General features: G+C 40.6%; 1 protein-coding gene and 1 long non-coding RNA gene across 2 annotated transcripts in view; both read left to right on the forward strand.

The window, feature by feature from the left end:
* Nucleotides 1-23,157, forward strand: part of XPNPEP2 (X-prolyl aminopeptidase 2) — a 29,023-nt gene extending 5,866 nt beyond the window's left edge. The window contains exons 2-21 of the mRNA XM_075259921.1: nucleotides 1,422-1,486; nucleotides 2,716-2,826; nucleotides 3,422-3,485; nucleotides 5,330-5,434; nucleotides 5,981-6,067; nucleotides 9,379-9,525; nucleotides 9,680-9,781; nucleotides 10,611-10,692; nucleotides 14,440-14,632; nucleotides 14,770-14,859; nucleotides 15,215-15,324; nucleotides 15,881-15,958; nucleotides 16,295-16,366; nucleotides 18,686-18,746; nucleotides 19,252-19,321; nucleotides 20,338-20,442; nucleotides 20,562-20,621; nucleotides 20,938-21,014; nucleotides 21,530-21,628; nucleotides 22,661-23,157. Coding sequence (XP_075116022.1) covers nucleotides 1,422-1,486; nucleotides 2,716-2,826; nucleotides 3,422-3,485; nucleotides 5,330-5,434; nucleotides 5,981-6,067; nucleotides 9,379-9,525; nucleotides 9,680-9,781; nucleotides 10,611-10,692; nucleotides 14,440-14,632; nucleotides 14,770-14,859; nucleotides 15,215-15,324; nucleotides 15,881-15,958; nucleotides 16,295-16,366; nucleotides 18,686-18,746; nucleotides 19,252-19,321; nucleotides 20,338-20,442; nucleotides 20,562-20,621; nucleotides 20,938-21,014; nucleotides 21,530-21,628; nucleotides 22,661-22,864 — 1,982 coding nt within the window. The 3' untranslated portion in view covers nucleotides 22,865-23,157. The remainder of the gene's footprint in view (nucleotides 1-1,421; nucleotides 1,487-2,715; nucleotides 2,827-3,421; nucleotides 3,486-5,329; nucleotides 5,435-5,980; nucleotides 6,068-9,378; nucleotides 9,526-9,679; nucleotides 9,782-10,610; nucleotides 10,693-14,439; nucleotides 14,633-14,769; nucleotides 14,860-15,214; nucleotides 15,325-15,880; nucleotides 15,959-16,294; nucleotides 16,367-18,685; nucleotides 18,747-19,251; nucleotides 19,322-20,337; nucleotides 20,443-20,561; nucleotides 20,622-20,937; nucleotides 21,015-21,529; nucleotides 21,629-22,660) is intronic.
* Nucleotides 1-23,998, forward strand: part of LOC142184122 (uncharacterized) — a 437,945-nt gene that overhangs the window by 7,929 nt on the left and 406,018 nt on the right. The window lies entirely within an intron of this gene.

Raw genomic sequence — 23,998 nt, forward strand, 5'->3', positions numbered from 1 at the left:
TGCACTACTGTCTATGGGAGACAGAAATACTAACAGTGATCACAGGCTGCACTACTGTCTATGGGGGACAGAAACACTAACAGTGATCACAGGCTGCACTACTGTCTATGGGAGACAGAAACACTAACAGTGATCACAGGCTGCACTACTGTCTATGGGGGACAGAAATACTAACAGTGATCACAGGCTGCACTACTGTCTATGGGAGACAGAAATACTAACAGTGATCACAGGCTGCACTACTGTCTATGGGAGACAGAAATACTAACAGTGATCAGAGGCTGCACTACTGTCTATGGGAGACAGAAATACTAACAGTGATCAGAGGCTGCACTACTGTCTATGGGAGACAGAAATACTAACAGTGATCCCAGGCTGCACTACTGTCTATGGGAGACAGAAATACTAACAGTAATCAGAGGCTGCACTACTATCTATGGGGGACAGAAATACTAACAGTGATCACAGGCTGCACTACTGTCTATGGGAGACAGAAACACTAACAGTGATCAGAGGCTGCACTACTGTCTATGGGAGACAGAAACACTAACAGTGATCCCAGGCTGCACCACTGTCTATGAAATGATTTTCTCTGCCTTAAAACCTCAATATCATTCTTCTTCACGGACATGCCATGCTAGTATATAACTATATATCATAATTCTACATGCCAGTTTAAAAAAAAAAGTGACTCTTTGTTTAGTAAAGTTACAAAAAAATAATATCAGGCAATTATTTTATTACAAATTAATTGCTTATTTATGTCTATGGCCAAAAGTTAGTAAAAATTAAATAAATAAATATAGCTCCCCCATTCCCCATACTGGGAATCAGCAGGAACTTCAGCAGCACAGAGTATTTCAGGAGACAAGTGTGACGACCCAGTGCAGTGCAGTGACTTATTGTGATGACAGGGTCACACACTTATTTACTAACATGACCGGTTAAGTACATTTGGGATGCAGAGGGTTAATTAATGACAATGTGGTGATGATGAGGTTGGATTTTAGCCATGGCTGTATTTTATTGCTGGCTCCCTGCTCAGGAATCGGATGATCTGCATCACGACCTCCGCACTCCACAGCTGTACATTGACATGTGGGACGGGGCAGTCGAGGACAAAGGATTGTATACTTTACATAGGATTGTGACAAACCCTGTTGTGAGAAATAATAAGAAGTGTTACCTATTACAGATTTGCTTTTGACATCACTGCGATGTGTTCTGGTGACCTTAGAGTCTTGATAAATGTATCTAATTTGTATAACAATTACTGAGTATTATCGCTCAATCTAGATTTCTGCACATATCTGGGACGGTGCAGATTAGGATGGAATATTTCTACTATGTGTCCGGATTTATTCTGCAGATATTTTGTATTTCTCATTGTAACAAAAAATATTCTTCATTGTTTTTTTCAGGATTTACTGAAGGAGTCCCAAAGCCCCAGGACACAACCATAAGGGATTGCACGTCCAACCCCCCAGTAAGACTGTAACCTGGCATAGTATATCACATACTATGTCCCTGCTGAGACAAGTCTGACCACTAAAAGGGAATGTATCATCAGAAAACAACACATGATGGATGTCAGGATTGTAGTAGAAACATGTCACTTGCCAGCTTTGCCGTATAGACTGGGACAAGAAGAGCAGAGTTATCTATTATCATTAGATGGCGGTTAATGACATGTCTATCAAATTATATTAAAAAAACAAAAATGGACCATACTAGATACTCCAGAATGTACCAAATATTGAAATATTGTGCCACATTTACCTCGGGGACTAGTCATAGCCACAATAGTAAATCTGCCCCAATGTTCCTCCTCTTCTTTCCGTTCTCCTGCTCTTTTTTCTCATTGCTCTCCTCCATTGTCTTCTTCTACTTTCTCATTGTCCTCCTCTTTGAATTACTTCTCATTCTTTTCATTCTTCCATTTCCACTTCTCCCTTGTCTTACATCTTATCCTTTTCTCTTCCTTATCTTCTTGTTTCCTTATTTCTATCCTTCAGCATCATCTTCTTTTTATTCTTCTTTGTGCTATTCTCTATCATCACGTCTTTCCTCTTCCACTTCTCTTCACTCTTTTTTTTTTTCCATTCTCTGTCATCCGTGATTCCATCTTCTTCTCCTCCCTCATCTATGGTGAGACTATTAAAGGATTATTTTATGTTATCTTATCTTTTCCTTCTTGGTATCTTCCACCTATTCTTCCTTCTCCATCAGCTCTTCCTTCTCTGTTCCTTCTTGCTATTTTCCTTCATCTTCTCACCCTTCTCCTTTTGCTCCAGTTTGTCTTCTTGACATTTTCCATCATCTCCTCTTTCTTCTCCATCAGCTCTTGCTTCTTGCTATTTTCCTTCATCTTCCCTTCCTTCTCCCTTTGCTCTTCACTCCAGTTTGTATTCTTGCCATTTTCCATCATCTCCTCTTTCTTTTGCTTCTTCTCTTTGGTCTTCTTTTCCTACCTCCATTCTTCATCTCTTCTCTTTCCTTCTTGCTCTTCTTCTTCTTCTTCTTCTTCTTCTTCTTCTTCTTCTTCTTCTTCTTCTTCTTCTTCTTCTTCTTCTTCTTCTTCTTCTTCTTCTTCTTCTTCTGCTTCTGCTTCTTCTTCTTCTTCTTCTTCTTCTTCTTCTTCTTCTTCTTCTTCTTCTTCTTCTTCTTCTTCTTCTTCTTCTCCCTTATATTTTTGTTGCTGTATTTTCTCTCCAGTATATTCCACCCACTGTGAAGGACTCTACTGCAGACCTGAACAATCTTCGCCAGAAAATGAGAGCGCTCAACATCTCGGCTTATATTATTCCGGCCACCGATCCTCACTTGGTGAGAAGAACTGATCAATCTGTTCATAGTCATTCATGCTTGGATGTTTAGACGTAAACATGAAAAAATTCCTTCCCGACTCCAAATCGGACAGTCAGTATAAAAACCCATGTTGATCCGGGGTTTTATACTGACTGCCAGATTTGGAGTCAGGAAGGAATTTTTTCCCCTGAAATAGGGCAATTGGCATGAGCCTCATGGGGTTTTTTGCCTTCCCCTGGATCAACACTGTAGGATATTGTAGGGTTATAGGTTGGACTTGATGGACTAATGTCTTTATCCAACCTCACCTACTATGTAACTATGTAACTATGATGATGAGGATGTTGACCAGGACATTTGGGAAAAAAGTGTGCTAATCTTGTGGGGGAATCACAGACTGAGAGTAACAGGGGAGTAACTAGACCCTCATTGACCCCTGGATAACCTAGGACAGAGCTGCATATGACGGTGCTATATCATGATGTGAGGAAATAAATGGGGGTGAAGATAAAGGTTGCCGACAACATTCAGAATATTTGAGATGTATCTGACATATATTGAGGAGATGGCTTTGGCTTTTAGTTTTTAATCTCACTTTACATTGTATAATCAGGGCGGATACTCTGCAGAACGTGAAAGACGGAGACAATGGTTGACCGGCTTTAAAGGATCTTCAGGTAGGAAATCTCTAGGCTTGTATGTTACAATAGGGAGATTCATCAGCAGTGTCTTAGGAAATATGCACTTACTATTCAATTAAAATGGTGGAAATTGCATCAAATTTATAAAAACTCTATATACGACTAAACGTATGGCTGGAATATAAAATATATATCCTATCCTAATAATATTATAAATGTGAAAGTTTGGATGTTTGTGTGTTTGTTATTCAATCATGCAAAAACAGCTGAACGGATTTGGATGAAATTCGGCACACAGATAGATTGTAACCTCAATTAACACATAGGATACTTTTTATGCCAGTAAATGACATGGCTTCACGACTGTTATGAATTTATGTTCACATACTATATTACACTGCTCTTATCTCGCCTTCTGAGAAAGCCAGGGCTGTTATCTCTATGCGTAAACACAAACTAACCCTTGGTGGTTTGTGTACACACCTTTGCATATTATCTGATCTGCTCCAGGCAGGGCTGACACACTGGATGGGAAAACACCTTTAATCCAAATTGGCAGTTTGCTAATATTAAACATGCCGGGAAAAAGAAAATCTAATTTGTTGCAGAATTCTAAAACGACACGAGCTTTGAAGGAAGCCAGAAGTCACAGAGCTCTCCTCAAGCGGAGCTGATGGGGATCAATGGCGCCAACAGCATGCTCATCATATGGTGTCCCAGCGAGCTGATGAGATGTCGGAACAATCATGGGCACAGCGTGAGGAATTAGTTCAGTGACAGGCCAGCTGTAACAGCTGCCAAAACGCCGGAGCAGGCGGATCGTCGATGCCAGGAACACACTCATTATATGGAGTCCTAGCGAGCTGCTGAGATGCCGGAACAATCACAGGCACAGTGCGAGGAATGAGTTCAGCGGCAGGCCAGCTAGACAGCTGCCAAAACGCCAGAGCAGGCAGATCATCAACGCCAGCAACACGTTCATTATATGGAGCCCCAGCGAGATGCTGAGATGTCGGAACAATCACAGGCATGGCGTGAGGAACAAGTTCAGCAGCAGGAAAGCTTAAGAGCTGCTGAAAACCTGGAGCAGGCAAACCATCGACGGCAGCAATGGACTATCCATTCAAGTTATTAGTTGGATTATGTATATGGTAACTATGGTAGGAAGGGGCTGTTCTAATTTCTGTAGCATGTACGTTCCCTAATCCCCCTATTGTACACGTCACATGTCCTCCAGGTACAGTTGCTTTAGTACATTGTCTCCAGCAGGACGTTCTCCTTTATTACCAGCGATGTTCATTATGGTGAATGATTTACAGAGAGGCGATGAATCTGCACATTTCCTATGATAACAGGAAATAATCCATGTTCTGATATTTACAGGATCTGCTTTGTTACATTGTATCTAATGGGTCTAGAGGTCACAGGATCTAGAATGAGATGCTACAATAGATAAGATAAATGGTAACTTAAGTGGATTGTCTTGTTATAGATTTATGAAAGGCTTAATCTTTATGAGCCCTCTGATCACTAGTGTGTGCTATCCTGGTGATATGCCACCAATGTCTGTAATGTGACAACTCTTCAGCAGTTCGTACGTACATAAAGCTTAATCACTATGTAATGGGATACAATATGGACTTTGTGTATCCTTCCTCTTTAGGATCTCTGCTTGCTGATTTTTGCATGCCTGACCAGTATCTATTCCTCTGTGAGTTACAGGTGATCTCTTTAGTTCTGAGGATCTGTAACAATGTGTCAGTCTAGATTCCAAGCAGTAAGGCCCGGTTTACGTCTGCGCTCGGGGACCCCCAGAACAGAAACTTATATGCTTTAAAAAGCTCAAGGCCTCCATAATATATTTTGTTCTGTCATTTCAGGTACCGCAGCAGTCACTCTGACCAGAGGCGCCGTCTTCACAGATAGTCGCTACTGGATCCAGGCGGAGAGGGAGATGGACTGCAACTGGGAACTGCAGAAGATACGTCAGTAAATCCAATGAAACTATTACCAGCTAATATTATACATGTGATAAATGGATCTCCTACTAGAGATTAGACAATAGAGTACTGTGGTTGTGAATAGGTAGCCATTCAGGAGTCTGGGAAAGCTGAGTGACAGTCCTTTTCAGAAGATGAAATGCAAAGAGTTAAATCTGTTGTAAATTTGAAATATTTCCAAAAATGCACAACAACAAAATAATTTTGCATCATTTTTTTTCTGCTGTGAGATTTTCTGCTACCGAAAATTTGCTTTGTTCTAATCGTATGGAAGCAAACCCTAAAATCAGAACCACACTGTGCAGATACATGGAACATACTAATTTTGAGGCTAAGGCCCCACATAGCGGGCTACACCGAAAAATACTGCAAACCTGCAAATTTGCAGTGACATAAACCCTGCCCACATCCATTATTCTTGCAGACTTGTCCTTATCACAGTAGGATTAGTTATATTGTATGTATTCCAGTCTTATTAGTCTTCTGGTATCTTGTAGGTCTTATACTAAATGATTTCTCTGTTGTTTCCAGTCTCCACTTCTGAAATCGTGTCCTGGATCCTACAAGAACTGAAGGATGGAGATGTCATCGGCTACGACCCTTTCCTTTTTTCTATCGGTTTGTGGTCACTTTATGAGACTTTCTTTGAAAAAAAAAACACATCTCAGAGTTGGTATAAATGGTGATACCGATGACCCATCCAAACACTTTCGACCCAAGACATCTTTAAGTCATCAAAACAGGACAGTATACAGATAGAGGGACTCCTAGCAGTATATAGTTATCTATGATATTAGGAGTCCCCCGACCCCCGGTGATATATAATGTCCTGTGCTATAATCACTACAGGACAGTATACAGATAGAGGGACTCCTAGCAGTATAGTTATCTATGATATTAGGAGTCCCTGCCCTCCAGTGGTATATACTGTACTGTGCTATAATCACTACAGGACAGTATACAGATAGAGGGATTCCTAGAAGTATAGTTATCTGTGATATTAGGAGTCCCCCGACCCCCGGTGATATATAATGTACTGTACTATAATCACTACAGGACAGTATACAGAGAGAGGGACTCCTAGCAGTATATAGTTATCTGTGATATTAGGAGTCCCTGCCCTCAGTGATATATACTGTCCTGTACTATAATCACTACAGGACAGTATACAGATAGAGGGACTCCTAGCAGTATAGTTATCTGTGATATTAGGAGTCCCCCGACCCCCGGTGATATATAATGTCCTGTGCTATAATCACTACAGGACAGTATACAGATAGAGGGACTCCTAGTAGTATAGTTATCTGTGATATTAGGAGTCCCTGCCCCCAGTGATATATAATGTACTGTGCTATAATCACTACAGGACAGTATACAGATAGAGGGACTCCTAGCAGTATATAGTTATCTGTGATATTAGGAGTCCCTGCCCCCAGTGATATATAATGTACTGTGCTATAATCACTACAGGACAGTATACAGATAGAGGGACTCCTAGCAGTATATAGTTATCTGTGATATTAGGAGTCCCTGCCCCCAGTGATATATAATGTACTGTGCTATAATCACTACAGGACAGTATACAGATAGAGGGACTCCTAGCAGTATATAGTTATCTATGATATTAGGAGTCCCTGCCCCCAGTGGTATATACTGTCCTGTGCTATAATCACTACAGGACAGTATACAGATAGAGGGACTCCTAGCAGTATATAGTTATCTGTGATATTAGGAGTCCCTGCCCCCAGTGATATATAATGTACTGTGCTATAATCACTACAGGACAGTATACAGATAGAGGGACTCCTAGCAGTATATAGTTATCTATGATATTAGGAGTCCCTGCCCCCAGTGGTATATATTGTACTGTGCTATAATCACTACAGGACAGTATACAGGGAGAGGACTCCTAGCAGTATATAGTTATCTATGATATTAGGAGTCCCTGCCCCCAGTGGTATATACTGTCCTGTGCTATAATCACTACAGGACAGTATACAGATAGAGGGACTCCTAGCAGTATATAGTTATCTATGATATTAGGAGTCCCTGCCCCCAGTGGTATATACTGTCCTGTGCTATAATCACTACAGGACAGTATACAGATAGAGGGATTCCTAGAAGTATAGTTATCTGTGATATTAGGAGTCCCCCGACCCCCGGTGATATATAATGTACTGTACTATAATCACTACAGGACAGTATACAGAGAGAGGGACTCCTAGCAGTATATAGTTATCTGTGATATTAGGAGTCCCTGCCCTCAGTGATATATACTGTCCTGTACTATAATCACTACAGGACAGTATACAGATAGAGGGACTCCTAGCAGTATAGTTATCTGTGATATTAGGAGTCCCCCGACCCCCGGTGATATATAATGTCCTGTGCTATAATCACTACAGGACAGTATACAGATAGAGGGACTCCTAGTAGTATAGTTATCTGTGATATTAGGAGTCCCTGCCCCCAGTGATATATAATGTACTGTGCTATAATCACTACAGGACAGTATACAGATAGAGGGACTCCTAGCAGTATATAGTTATCTGTGATATTAGGAGTCCCTGCCCCCAGTGATATATAATGTACTGTGCTATAATCACTACAGGACAGTATACAGATAGAGGGACTCCTAGCAGTATATAGTTATCTGTGATATTAGGAGTCCCTGCCCCCAGTGATATATAATGTACTGTGCTATAATCACTACAGGACAGTATACAGATAGAGGGACTCCTAGCAGTATATAGTTATCTATGATATTAGGAGTCCCTGCCCTCAGTGATATATAATGTACTGTGCTATAATCACTACAGGACAGTATACAGATAGAGGGACTCCTAGCAGTATATAGTTATCTGTGATATTAGGAGTCCCTGCCCCCAGTGATATATAATGTACTGTGCTATAATCACTACAGGACAGTATACAGATAGAGGGACTCCTAGCAGTATATAGTTATCTATGATATTAGGAGTCCCTGCCCCCAGTGGTATATACTGTCCTGTGCTATAATCACTACAGGACAGTATACAGATAGAGGGACTCCTAGCAGTATATAGTTATCTGTGATATTAGGAGTCCCTGCCCCCAGTGATATATAATGTACTGTGCTATAATCACTACAGGACAGTATACAGATAGAGGGACTCCTAGCAGTATATAGTTATCTATGATATTAGGAGTCCCTGCCCCCAGTGGTATATATTGTACTGTGCTATAATCACTACAGGACAGTATACAGGGAGAGGACTCCTAGCAGTATATAGTTATCTATGATATTAGGAGTCCCTGCCCCCAGTGGTATATACTGTCCTGTGCTATAATCACTACAGGACAGTATACAGGGAGAGGGACTCCTAGCAGTATAGTTATCTGTGATATTAGGAGTCCCTGCCCCCAGTGGTATATATTGTACTGTGCTATAATCACTACAGGACAGTATACAGATAGAGGGACTCCTAGCAGTATATAGTTATCTATGATATTAGGAGTCCCTGCCCCCAGTGGTATATACTGTCCTGTGCTATAATCACTACAGGACAGTATACAGATAGAGGGACTCCTAGCAGTATATAGTTATCTACGATATTAGGAGTCCCTGCCCCCCAGTGGTATATATTGTACTGTGCTATAATCACTACAGGACAGTATACAGGGAGAGGACTCCTAGCAGTATAGTTATCTATGACATTAGGAGTTCAATCCAATTGGTCGCTGTTGGCAACTTTGTTACTTTTACCACTTCCTACATTTCCCCAATGAGTTTTTTATTGCACAGAAGAAACAATAAAGATTCACATTCAGCTTTGCTACAATTGTATCTCCATGTATCAGATCGGTGGTCACCCAGATAAGAAGACAGTTAGCTGTTGGGTAATAAGTAAAATTTTAAAAAAATCTCAAAAATCTTTTTCTCTTCCTAGATGACTGGAATTCCTTCAACAATTTATTGGAGGATTCTGGGAAAATTCTACGTTCCATACCCAACAACCTGGTGGACGAAGTGTGGGGGAGCCAGCGCCCCCTTCTGCCAAGCAGTGAAATCTATTTCATTCCCAATGAGTTTATAGGTAAGAAATGACAATTCTCCATCTCATACGAGCACTGTCACAACCTAGACTTAATAACAAGACATACAGGGCGGGTATGGAATCAGTCCAGTTTTCGACATGGGGAGACATGGGGAGTTTTCTATGTATTATCACATTCTCCTCTCTTTCCCAGGCAGCACCTGGCAGGAAAAAGTGCTAAATATCCGGAACCAAATGGAACAACATTCCCAGAAGCCAACGGCGGTGCTGCTGTCTGCTCTGGAGGAAAGTGCATGTAGGTTCTGCTTTCAGGAAATACCCCCATTGTACAGGGGATGGGGTCATCGTGGTGGGGTGTAGACTTGGCTTTGAGGACAGTTGGTAGAACCGCTCAGAGTCTTGGTCAGGGATCTTTTTGGACCCTGTTTACTCCACTCTAGTGTTACCTCCAGGATCATTCTGACATCTGCCCCATCATGTAATATAATATACAGGGAGCGCAGAGTCTGAGAAACAATTAACACAAAACATGAAGTCAACCTGACCTTCGTACATGAGAGGCCTTTATTTCCTCTTTGGAGTCTTCCCAGATCTATTGTTTATTAATGTTGCAGTCCATATTGAGTTCTATAATTCTGGGTTATGGGTCCACCCTCCTGCCCCAGGGAGCCACCAGATAATAAGTAATGGATCATTGCCCTCTGTAACCCTGCACAAGACATGACCCATGCTGTGTTACTGGCCAATTGGATTTTTCTGCTGCTGCCAGGAAATCACAATCCCATTCCCTGCAATACACAAACAATATCCAAAATGCTTTGTAGAATGAGCGTGGGCTGAAATTGTAACTTTTTCAGGGTTCATGCACGTGATAGATTTAGTGTTTATCACACTACCATTGTTTTCTTATGTACTACCATGTACTATCACATGTTCATGTAAGGGACCATGACAAAAGGCACAAAAGATCCTATTCCTGCTCATTTTGCAGGAATGTGTGAGATTTTAATTGTGCTGTACCTGACTATCTGCAGATCAACTCCAGTCCTATGAAGTGAATTACCAAGGATGCTCAGTATACAGCACAGTATATCACAACATCTGTCCTCTTCTGTTTCTCATAGGGCTCTTCAATCTTCGTGGACAGGATATTCCAAATAATCCTTACTTCTACTCATATTCCCTGCTGACTAAAGATTCCATCAGGTAGTAATGTCACCAGTCACATGATATGTTATAAGCAGATAGGGGTGAACCTCTCAAGATTCATTTTGTTTTGGGACTGGGTGATTCAGGTCAAACAAGTTTGGTATGAATCACACCTTGAAATGGCTTAAAAAATAGTATATAACGCTGTCAGGGCTCCTAGGAACCTATCTATAAAACATAGTGTATGACACTGTCAGGGCTCCTAGGAACCTATCTATAAAACATAGTGTATGACACTGTCAAGGCTCCTAGGAACCTATCTATAAAACATAGTGTAGAACACTGTCAGGGCTCCTAGGGAGGGATCTATAAAACATAGTGTATGACACTGTCAGGGTTCCTAGGACTATATCTATAAAACATAGTGTATGACACTGTCAGGGCTCCTAGGACTATATCTATAAAACATAGTGTATAACGCTGTCAGGGCTCCTAGGGAGGGATCTATAAAACATAGTGTATGACACTGTCAGGGCTCCTAGGACTATATATCTATAAAACATAGTGTATGACACTGTCAGGGCTCCTAGGACTATATCTACACTCACCGGCCACTTTATTAGGTACACCATGCTAGTAACGGGTTGGACCCCCTTTTGCCTTCAGAACTGCCTCAATTCTTCGTGGAATAGATTCAACAAGGTGCTGGAAGCATTCCTCAGAGATTTTGGTCCATATTGACATGATGGCATCACACAGTTGCCGCAGATTTGTCGGCTGCACATCCATTATGCGAATCTCCCGTTCCACCACATCCCAAAGATGCTCTATTGGATTGAGATCTGGTGACTGTGGAGGCCATTGGAGTACAGTGAACTCATTGTCATGTTCAAGAAACCAGTCTGAGATGATTCCAGCTTTATGACATGGCATTGCATTATCCTGCTGAAAGTAGCCATCAGATGTTGGGTACATTGTGGTCATAAAGGGATGGACATGGTCAGCAACAATACTCAGGTAGGCTTTGGCGTTGCAACGATGCTCAATTGGTACCAAGGGGCCCAAAGAGTGCCAAGAAAATATTCCCCACACCATGACACCACCACCACCAGCCTGAACCGTTGATACAAGGCAGGATGGATCCACGCTTTCATGTTGTTGACGCCAAATTCTGACCCTACCATCCGAATGTCGCAGCAGAAATCGAGACTCATCAGACCAGGCAACGTTTTTCCAATCTTCAATTGTCCAATTTCGATGAGCTTGTGCAAATTGTAGCCTCAGTTTCCTGTTCTTAGCTGAAAGGAGTGGCACCCGGTGTGGTCTTCTGCTGCTGAAGCCCATCTGCCTCAAAGTTCGACGTACTGTGCGTTCAGAGATGCTCTTCTGGCTACCTTGGTTGTAACGGGTGGCTATTTGAGTCACTGTTGCCTTTCTATCAGCTCGAACCAGTCTGGCCATTCTCCTCTGACCTCTGGCATCAACAACGCATTTCCGCCCACAGAACTGCCGCTCACTGGATGTTTTTTCTTTTTCGGACCATTCTCTGTAAACCCTAGAGATGGTTGTGCGTGAAAATCCCAGTAGATTAGCAGTTTCTGAAATACTCAGACCAGCCCTTCTGGCACCAACAACCATGCCACGTTCAAAGGCACTCAAATCACCTTTCTTCCCCATACTGATGCTCGGTTTGAACTGCAGGAGATTGTCTTGACCATGTCTACATGCCTAAATGCACTGAGTTGCCGCCATGTGATTGGCTGATTAGAAATTAAGTGTTAACGAGCAGTTGGACAGGTGTACCTAATAAAGTGGCCGGTGAGTGTATAAAACATAGTGTATGACACTGTCAGGGCTCCTAGGAACCTATCTATAAAACAGAGTATATGACACTGTCAGGGCTCCTAGGAACCTATCTATAAAACATAGTGCATGACACTGTCAGGGCTCCTAGGAACCTATCTGTAAAACATAGTGTATGACACTGTCAGGGCTCCTAGGAACCTATCTATAAACATAGTGTATGACACTGTCAGGGCTTCTAGGAACCTATCTATAAAACATAGTGTAGAACACTGTCAGGGCTCATTGGGAACCTATATATAAAACATAGTGTATAACTCTGTCAGGGTTCCTAGGAACCTATCTATATAAACATAGTGTATAACACTGTCAGGTCTCCTAGGACTATATCTATGAAACAAAGTGTAGAACACTGTTAGGGCTCCTAGGAATCTATCTATAAAACATAGTGTATGACACTGTCAGGGCTCCTAGGAATCTATCTATAAAACATAGTGTATGACACTGTCAGGGCTCCTAGGAACCTATCTATAAAACATAGTGTATAATACTGTCAGGGCTCCTAGGAGCTTATCTATAAAACATAGGTTCTTAGTAGCCTTGACAGTGTCATACACTATGTTTTATAGATATAGTCCTAGGAGCCCTGACAGTGTCATACACTATGTTTTATAGATATAGTCTTCGGAACCCTGACAGTGTTCTATACTATGTTTTATAGATATAGTCCTAGGAGACCTGACAGTGTTATACACTATGTTTTATATATAGGTTCTTAGGAGCCTTGACAGTGTCATACACTATCTATAAAACATAGTGTATGACACTGTCAGGGCACCTAAGAACCTAGCCACCAAAAATTATTATTAATATTATTTTAATGTAGATTGTGAGCCCCACATAGAGCTCACAATGTACATTTTTCCCTACCAGTATGTCTTTTTGGAATACGGGATGGAAATCCATGCAAACACGGGGAGAACATACAAACTCCTTGCAGATGGTTTTTTGCCCTTGGCGGGATTTGAACACCAGGACTCCAGCGCTGCAAGGCTGCAGTGCTAACCACTGAGCCACCGTGTGGCCCCAGCTGCCAAAAATTATGTTGTGATCGGAGCAGATGTGAAATCAATTGTACTATAGTGGTATTTGATGGGGGGCCAGGTTGAAGGTCATGTCTTCCCAAGAGGTGGTAGCTATGGCAATTATCCTTATCTTCCTCCATTAGCACAGGATGATGATGTTAACCTAGAGGTGGAAACTTTTCCTCCTTTTCCGTCCCTCATTTCATGAATGTGTTTCCTGTAAAGTATGCAATAGACGGATCATATCACTGATGTTGTAGTCATCCCTGCTGACAAATTTGGTGGCCTCTTTAAAGGGCTTGAGAAGCCAAAACACTACCCTCATAAACCTCCAATGATGTATACATTGTCCCTCTGGTTTGCTGCATGCAATAATCGTCCCCTGCCTTCTACTGCTCAAAAGCTCCAGGATGTTTAATGCGGAGTTCCACCAAGTTGGACTGTCGTACATAAGGAGGTACAAAAGCATTCCATTTTGTCACTGCAAATTGAACAGAGTGGCTTCGTATAACAGGTTTAACCCTTACAATCCCACAAATAAGAAGGTTATACCAGATATCAGGAACTTGTGTATAAGAGATAGACACCCTAACAGTTGAGCCATAGCCTCAACCATTCTTAACAAGGAAATTTTCTGCAACTAAAGGGCAACATGGTGGCTCATTGGTTAGCATTGTTGTCTTGCAGAGATGAGGTCCTGGATTCAAATCTGACTCAGGGCAGCATCTGCAGGGGGTTTGTATTTTCCTCCTGTGTTTGCATGAGGTTCCTTCCACATGGGTGAAAGTTGAAGAACGTTTCAATTCACAATAATTAAAGTTAATTTCTATAAACTAAAGAAGCCCTTTAAGTGGCAACAGTTTTTGGACACCCTTGGCTTATATTGTAGACTATGAACTTTTCCTTGATCTTGCAGATTGTTTGTTAATGTCAGCCGGATAACCGACAGTGTTCGTACATACCTAAACAGCAACTGCCCAGGAACGTGTGTTGAGCTCTTGGACTATGAAAAAGTGCGAGAAACTGTGGAGGAGTACGTGAAGGGGAATGTGAAAGTCTGGATTGGATCCCGATACACCAATTACGGCTTATATGAAGTCATCCCAAAGGTAAATCCCAGGAAATAGGGAAATGATGTCCAAATCATCTTCTTGAAGATCCTGGATATGTCACATTATACCCATTTTATTATTTGTTTCAATTGTTAGCTTTTATTATGTTATTAGTTGCCATTTGTTTTTTCCAGAATAAACTTGTATCCTCGACATATTCTCCAGTCATGATGACAAAAGCTGTAAAAACAGAGAAGGAGCAACAACTATTAGAGCAATGTCATGTGAGTATAAAACTTCGGCAGGTGAAGAATCGGACTAGGTTGCGGCTTCTGTGATCTGATGGTCGTGATCCATTGAGCGCATTGTATTACACAGAGGTGCCGGGTACCTGACTTTGGCGTTCCATGCACGTCCACAGGGAGGACCGATGTATCCTGGGATTGAGAATGGATACGTAGATGACACATTTCAGTCAAACCCTTTACAAAGTGAGACTGACATTAATTGCCAAGGCTGGTTTGATCCAGCTCCAGTAGGGAGCCAAGTTTTGGCTTTTACGATGAGGTCTCCCTTCTTTATGTTCAACATCCAGCCTGCGAATTATTTTAATTTTTTTTAATCTTTTTTGCATTTTAGATCCGAGATGCTGTAGCAGTTGTTCAATACTTAATGTGGCTGGAGGAAAACGCCCCAAAGGGTGTAGTAACTGAAATAAGTGGAGCAAATCAAGTTGACAGTCTGCGAGCGTAAGTGTTCTGAGTAATAGGGAAAAAGAAAGACAGGGGCGTGCCTAAGAAGAGTCATGAAATTCACCAAATTTGTCAAAGATGTTTGCAAAAAATTCACGTCATCCAATGGACAGTCAGGTAGTCATGATACACAGTTGATGAGTTATTATTTCTCCTGTGCCCAAAATCTCATTTTCTTTTTTTTTTTTTTTTTTTTTTTATGTGACATATAATGTTTGTATGGCTTATATTGTACATAGGTGTACACCTAAATTAGAATTCAAAACTTTATTTTAAAAAAAGTTGCAAAATTTTTGCACATAGGTATTCTCCCCTTCTTTCTTGGCCTAAAAATGTATTGAGAATTCTGGAGCCTTCCATTCGAGAGAATTGCAAAAACAATTCTGAACCAGTTTGAAACATTTTGATACATTTGTAGCAAGAGAGAAACTAGGGGGAAATAAAAGCCAAAAAATAAATTAAAAAATATCCTCGTTGTAAATTGACCTCACAGATGATTTAAGAAAATGAAAAATAAACAAAAAAAAAAAAAAAAGAATTTTCTTCATTTCAGGAAGCAAGCATATTTTAAGGGACCGAGCTTTGCAACTATTTCAGCAGGAGGTCTCAACGCTGCTCTTCCGCATTACAGGTAACTACAGATCTATGGAATGTTTAATTAAATGTAATTAATTAATTAACTTATTTTCACAACTTTTCAGAAGTAACATTTTTTTTCCCTAAATTTCAAAGATCTATTTTTGGACTTTTTAAATTTTATCTATTCATTTTTTTTGTTTGTTTTTGGTTCTTTTATAATTGACAATCACTATGGAAATTTATCCAAAAATATACATCTTTAGACTCGGCATATGACTAGACCCTGTACATAAGAATATTTCCGCATAGCATAATAATTGACTAGAAGACACTGGAGACAATGTACTGCAGGAAATCCAAGTATAAGAAAATAACTTTTTGTTTCCAGACCAGACAATCAGACAGACCGCAAACTCACTGTGAATGAGATCTACCTGATCGACTCTGGGGGGCAGTACTAGTGAGTATTCTTTTATAGAAGCTCCATCAACTACCAATATTTTTCTAAAATAATATCAGAAATGAAAGCAGGTATAAGAAATGTCCCTAGAGAGTGACCTAACAATTACTGTAGCTCATGTTACTATAGTAATAATGATATTAAGAATAATATAGGGGTGGAGTAGTAGTAACTGTACTAGTGGCATTAGAAATAACAGTAGTAGTAATAGTAGTAATAGTAGTAGTGGTGGTGGTAAGACTAATAATAATAGTAGTAGTGACAGTAACTGTACTAGAAGTAGTAGAGGTAATTCCAGTGGTATTAAAAGTAACAATATTAGTAGCAGTAGTAATAGTAGTATAATAATGGTAGTAGTAGTAGCCGTAACAGTATTAGTAGTGATGATAGTTTTAGCAGTAGTAGTACAAGTAATAATAATAGTAGTTTTAGTACTAATGGTAGTAGTAATAATGGCAGTAGCAATAATAGTAGTAGTAGTAGTAACTGTACTGGAAGTAGAAAAGGGAATGCCAGTGGTAATAAAAGCAACAGTAATAGTAGTAGTGTAATAATAGTAGTAATGGTACCAATGGTAGTAGTTGCAGAAACAGTATTAGTAGTAATAGTAGTATTGGCAGTAGTAATGTCTGTAAAGCGCTGTGGAATATAATAGCGCTGTACAAGCATAAGAAGAAGAAAATGTGGTAGTGATAATGCTAGTAGTAGTAATGATAATAGTAGTTGTAGTAGTAACAGCAGCAATAATATTAATAGCAGAAGTATTAGTAGCAGTCATAATAGTAGTAGTAGTAATAGTCATAGTAATAGTAATATTAGTAGTAATAGTCGTAGTATTAGTAATAATAGTAGTAATAGTCATAGTGTAATAATAGAAGTAGTGGTAATAATGGTAGTAGCAATGTAATAATAGTAGTAACAATAACTGTATTAGTAGTGATAATAGTAATAGTAGTAGTAGTGGTAGTAGTAACAGTGGCAGTAGCAATAATAGTAATAGCAGTAGTAATAATACAAACAATAGTAGTAGTAATCATAATAATGACAGTAGTATTAGTAATAGTAGTAGTGGTGCCAGTGGTAAAAGTTTTAATAGTAGTATCAGTAATAATAGTAGAAGTAATACTAGTGGTAGTAATAATAATAGTAGAATATATAATAATAATAATAATAATAATAATAATAATAATAATAATAGTAGTAATAATATAGTACTAGTAGTTTTAGTATTGCTAATTGTATTAGTAGTTATAGTAGTAGTAAAGGTTTTTAGTAGCATTGATAGTTGTAATAACAATAGTAATAGTATTAGTAGTTGTTGTAGTTGTAATAATAGTACTAATAGTAGTAGTAGAAGATGTAATCTTCAGTAGTACTATTAATTCTAATAATAATAATAATAGTAGTAGTAGTTAGTAGTAGAGATGAGCGAGTAGTATTCAATCGAGTAGGTATTCGATAGAATACTATGGTATTCTAAATACACGTACTCGATCGAATACTACTCACTATTCGCAGTAAAGATTGCATTCAGAACCAGCATTGATTGGCCGAATGATATACAGTGTACAGCATTCGGCCAATCATCGCTGGTTCTGCCGGAGGCTCGTCTGTGAGGAGGTGGAGTCTAAGATCGGACCACAATGGAGACTGCTGTGGTCCGATCTTAGACTCCACCTCCTCACAGATGAGCCTCTGGCAGAACCAGCGTTGATTGGCCGAATGCTGTACACTGTATAGCATTCGGCCAAGCAACGCTGGTCAATGCATTCCTATGAGAAAAAGTCAACTCGAGCATAACCGCAAGCTGCCAGCTCTCCCGACCAGCACTATACACTGTATAGCATTCGGCCAATCAATGCTGGTTCTGCAGGATGAGTAAGTTCACATTTGCGCTTGCCACCCGTCCAGAAGGAGTCTGCAGGAGGATCCTCCCGAACAGAGTATCAGCACAACTGCAAGCGCTGGACAGTTAAAGCAAACGGATCCCATAGACTATAATGGGATTCGATATTCGATTGAGTAGTTTAATATTGAGGCTCTACTCTAAATGAATATCGAATCTCGAATATTTCACTTCTCACTCATCTCTAGTTAGTAGTACTAATAGTTGTAGCAGCAGTAATAGCAGTAGTATTAATGATAACAGATGGAGTAATTTTTAGTTGTAATATCAGTAGCAGTAGTAAGAATCCCAGCAGTATTACTAGTTTTTAGAAGTATCACTAGGAGTAACATTTGATTAAAAAAAAGCACATTGTATTTGTACAGGTTTTTGGATTCTTTTAATCTCATTGTTTCACATGAATATTTTTCCAGTGATGGAACAACCGACATCACGAGGACAGTTTCGTGGGGAACGCCGAGTGACTTTGAAAAGGTTAAATGTCAAATATCTGTTATTTGCAGAAACTTAAAAAAAAGCCACAATTATAATATAAGGAAATATCTGGTTATGTGATAACCTTCTGTATAATATCATATGTATATATTTATGTGATACTCATCAACATCTCTAGCCCCAGTATATCACATTCTTCAATAGATGCCGCTCCCGCAGTTGTATCTTTCTCTCTAGCCCCCACCATTAGTGAGCAATCATTTCTGTTGGTTTCATCATGATGATGTTCTCTACAGTCAGATCCTGGGCTGGAGCAGAAAAACAGGGACCAGCAACCTGACAATATAAAACATCATGGTGCTGAAACTAACTGCATTGATTGCTCAGGAAGAGTTGGGGCTAGAGAGAATATTCCAACTGCGTCAGAATCAGTGGAGCGGCAACTACTGAAGGATGTAAAGAGTTAGAATTGATGAAGTTCCTCTTTAAAAGATAACTCTGACCACGATCTCTCGTCTTAACCTTCCTCTTATGATTCTTACAGGAAGCCTATACTCGGGTCCTCATGGGGAATATTGAGCTGAGCAGACTTATCTTTCCACCTGGCACCTATGGTATCTTCATATTATTAGTAGTAGTAGTAGTAGTAGTAGTAGAAGTAGTAGTATTTTATCCTTATGTCCAGCAGATCTCACTGCTGCCAAACTGGATGAATGAATAACAGTAAATGATTTATAATCCACACTCTAATAATAGAAAGTGACGACCATCTTCCACTCTATAAGACAGGGAGGGGGTATCAGGTTGTATAAAGAAATTCTGAAACAAAATTTGGCGATATACATCAGCTTCATTCTGGAATACACCGCCATCATTCTCAGTGACACCACCATCATTCTGAGTGACACCACCATCATTCTGGGTGACACCACCTTCATTTTGAGTGACACTGCCATCATTCTGAGTGACACTGCCATCATTCTGAGTGACACCGCCATCATTCTGAGTGACACCACCATCATTCTGAGTGACACCGCCATCATTCTGAGTGACACCACCATCATTCTGAGTGACACCACCTTCATTCTGAGTGACACCGCCATCATTCTGGGTGACGCCACGACATTCTGGGTGACGCTGCCATCATTCTGAGTGACACCGCCATCATTCTGGGTGATGCCACAACATTCTGGGTGACACTGCCATCATTCTGGGTGACACCGCCATCATTCTGGGTGACACCACCATCATTCTGGGTGACACCACCATCATTCTGGTTGTCACCGCCATCATTCTGAGTGACACCGCCATCATTCTGGGTGACACCGCCATCATTTTGGGTGACGCTGCCATCATTCTGGTTGACGCCGCCATCATTTTGGGTGATGCCACCACATCTCCATGGGGAAGTACAGAGCTTCCACTGTTATCTATGGGTGGCATTATTACATATTTGCATGACCTTATAGGAACCATAATAAACACGTATATTGCCTGCGCCCCGTCCTTACAGTCTACATCTCTTTTTATCAATGCTTACATTATATTTTTTTACCAACACCATGGAACTTCATAATAATTTAGGCCGACATGATAGGTCACATGACTTTTTTTGGTTTTCTGTTCATAGGTGGATCTATTGAATCAATAGCCAGACAAGCCCTGTGGGCAGTGGGACTGAACTACGGCCATGGGACTGGACACGGGATAGGAAACTTCTTTTCTGTCCATGAATGTAAGTAATCTCTACTGGAAACAAAAGAGAGAAGGGATCGATGATGATGATGATGATAACGAATCTGATCCTTATTATACTATGTATTTCCTATGTCACCATGTTCCATTTTGTTTCAGGGCCAGTGGGATTGCAAAATAGCAACATTGCTTTTAAAAAGGGGATGTTCACTTCTATTGGTAAGTCTCCTGAGCCCTGGAATTGGCCGCCATGTTGATTCATCATGAGCAGAGTCTAAATGTCTGTAGTTGGATCTACATAAGAGATCCTGCCTTCAAGACTCCAGACTCTCCAACCTTATTACAGAAAATGTAAAATACAGGGACACCCTAGCTGGGACTAGGACAGAGAAGAAGGCCTCCATTACAGAGATACTGGGGCTTACAGCAGCCTAGGCAATAATGTAGGATCACTGCTGTTTTGTCGACTCTGTAGGGCAAGGCTAGAATTTTTGCAATCTTACCTTCACAATATCTCTTTACTTTTCCTTCCTAGAACCCGGTTACTATCATGATGGACATTTTGGAATCCGGATTGAGGATATTGCGGTGGTTGTGGAAGCAGAAACTAAGGTATCTTTCATTCCTTATATCTTTATTAAATTTGTCAGTGACTTTGTAGCCATTTTTGTTCTTGCCGCCAGAGTTGTCACCAATGTGTAGTTGTGCACGTCAGAATAGTCTAGGGTCAATGCCAGGAATGCAATGAATGGGAGGGAAGTCAAGATTTGTTCCGGGTTTCCCAATGTCCTCTACACAGCGATACTTCCTAAATTTATCGTAGCTCTCTGATTTACATTATTTATCCACAAGATGGTGAAACGCGTCACTTCTCTATTCTCTCCTATAACAACATGCAACAGAAATAGCACGAAATGTGGCAGTCAGATACAAAAATGTATTAAAGGGAACCTGTCACATTAAAGGGGTGCTTCTCATGACCAGGATATTGATGACCTCTCACATTGATGGGGGGCAGTACTTGACGATACGGCGCGTCCTCTTCACTGGTCACATGACCTTGCTGCGCTTCTGTCCCATGCAGCTTCAGACCACTTTTTTCATTTCGTCTTACTTTTTGGTTGCAGAACACATTTGGAGGAGAGAAGTATCTGACATTTGAGAAGGTGACTTTGGTCCCGTATAACAGAAATCTCATTGACACCAGCCTGATGACAGCCGTGCAGGTGAGTGCTGGACACGTACATGTGCTATACAAGAGTAGGGATCAAATCCATGATAATGAATCCTGACATTCAGGATGAGGACTCACATTGCAGAAAAGCTACTTTATTTGCTGCAGTTTTTAGAGCAAAAGCCAGAAGTGGATTGAGCAGAAGGAGAGGTCTAAGAAGCTTCCTAGATATTTCCCATTCCTTCTGTAGATGCTTCTGGATTTGGCTCAAAAAAAAAATGAAGCAAAATTTACAACAAAAAAATCAGTTTTTCTGCAACGAGGGGGCTCAGCCTTATAGTGCAAAGGTAAATTAGATCTGGCGGGAATGACCATAAGCCACATTGCTAATGGAGAGTGATGGACATGGTCATAGTGTAAAGCGTATCAGTCTTACAGTAAGGGACATAGATATGGTGGGTAAGGCCATTGGGTAGGGCTATTGATCATAGTGTTGGAGCATAGATCATATAAATGAGGATATTGTTTGGGGAACTGGTTATATTTTCAGGAGTGTTGACCATACCTCTGAGGCATACATCCATTGGTTGAGTACAATGGGTTGGAGCATTGGATTCATTGGCCATAGGGTTGGAAGTATCATTCTTTCTATGGAGGTAAAGATCCAGTGGTTGGAGGCATTGGTCATACCACTGAGACAATGCTCATTCCACTGAGATGTTGGTCATACCACTGAGATGTTGGTCATACCACTGAGACATTGGTCATACCACTCAGACATTGGTCATACCACTGAAACGTTGGTCATACCACTGAGACGTTGGTTATACCACTCAGACGTTGTTCATACCACTCAGACGTTGGTCATACCACTGAGATGTTGGTCATACCACTCAGACGTTGGTCATACCACTGAGATGTTGGTCATACCACTGAGACGTTGGTCATACCACTGAGACGATGGTCATACCACTGAGACGTTGGTCATACCACTGTGACATTGGTCATACCACTGTGACATTGGTCATACCACTGTGACATTGCTCATTCCAGCCTTCTTCATTCTCTCCACATTCTTCCCCAGATTGAACATGTAGACAAACATTATGAGAAGATCAGAAGAATTCTGGGGCCAGAACTACAAAAACAAAACCTTCAAGATGAATACAAATGGCTACAGGAAAACACAAAGCCCTTATTAGCCCATGGACCCTTCACTGCCGCCTCTATCGGGGTCCTCTTCATCACCACCATTGCCAACCTGTGTCTCCAGCAGACTGTGATCTAGGAAGGATCTGCAGATAATAAGAGGGTTGTCGTCCGATATTCTGTATATACTATAATGGGCAGTTACTTCTTATGTCGCCAATGTAAATCAGATCTGGTACAAACTAGACAGAGTCATGTAGAGATCTGAGCAAGTATTCATAAGACATGTATTTCATCACATTGCACCGAGGCACGAGGCACCTTGTACATTGTACCTCGTGTAATCCATGGCTTCTGTAACCGAGAGATCACCCAATAAAATGACTCTGAATACACCGAGACATTGTATAACGTGATGAATAAATGAATAACTGTGACCTGTCCATTATTAAATGTACATTACATTGGGGTATAAATATAATTAATGATAGAATTCTATAGTCTTCAATAAGTATTGACAAGCGCAGCTACGTCTCCATTAGGATAAAGTTATACCCGCACAATACACCAGGATGAATGCTTTTACACATGGCTGATCCATTATATTAGCTGATCTGGGGAGCGGTCAGTATAGGATCCATACAGGACAGGAGCTGGTGGACTTTCTGCTTCCCTATTCCTATAGAGAAATCACTGACATTTCCATAGTCATATGCAAAAATGTAACGGTTTTGGAAACATTTCCACGATGCATAGTATTCTGCAAAGTGAGGATGGGATTCACAAGGACTGCACCTGGGACCCCAGCCTCATACATGTGGAATTAGATTATTGAACCGCAAAGAAAGCAGATAATGTGAGTATAGCCCCGGTATTTATATAGCATCAACCTGTTCTATAGTGCCGTACAGGGCAAACATTCACATTATTTCCTGACTCGTGCAGGTTGCACAGTCTACTTCTCTTAACTGAAGCTCACAAATATTATGTATCAATAATATCCAACCATCCTTATATTTTATTGTCCATGCAAAGTCTCTATAGCGTCCAAGAGAAAACAGACCGCAGAGGTAGTCTGAACAGTTTAGGATATTAATGTGATGTTTTATACGGATTTCTTCCATTGTATTTCACAATTGCTGTTTGTGGTGCTGGGTACTAGAGGGCAGACTGCATTGTGTATATCAGCCTTAGTATATCATTTCCTATTGCTCCAGAATCAGTGATGGCATCAGAGGTTTCATTGTAGAGGGGAATTCCTTTGATCACAGAG

The sequence above is a fragment of the Leptodactylus fuscus genome, chromosome 11 (assembly GCF_031893055.1).
Source record: "Leptodactylus fuscus isolate aLepFus1 chromosome 11, aLepFus1.hap2, whole genome shotgun sequence".
In the NCBI taxonomy this organism is placed as follows: domain Eukaryota; kingdom Metazoa; phylum Chordata; class Amphibia; order Anura; family Leptodactylidae; genus Leptodactylus; species Leptodactylus fuscus.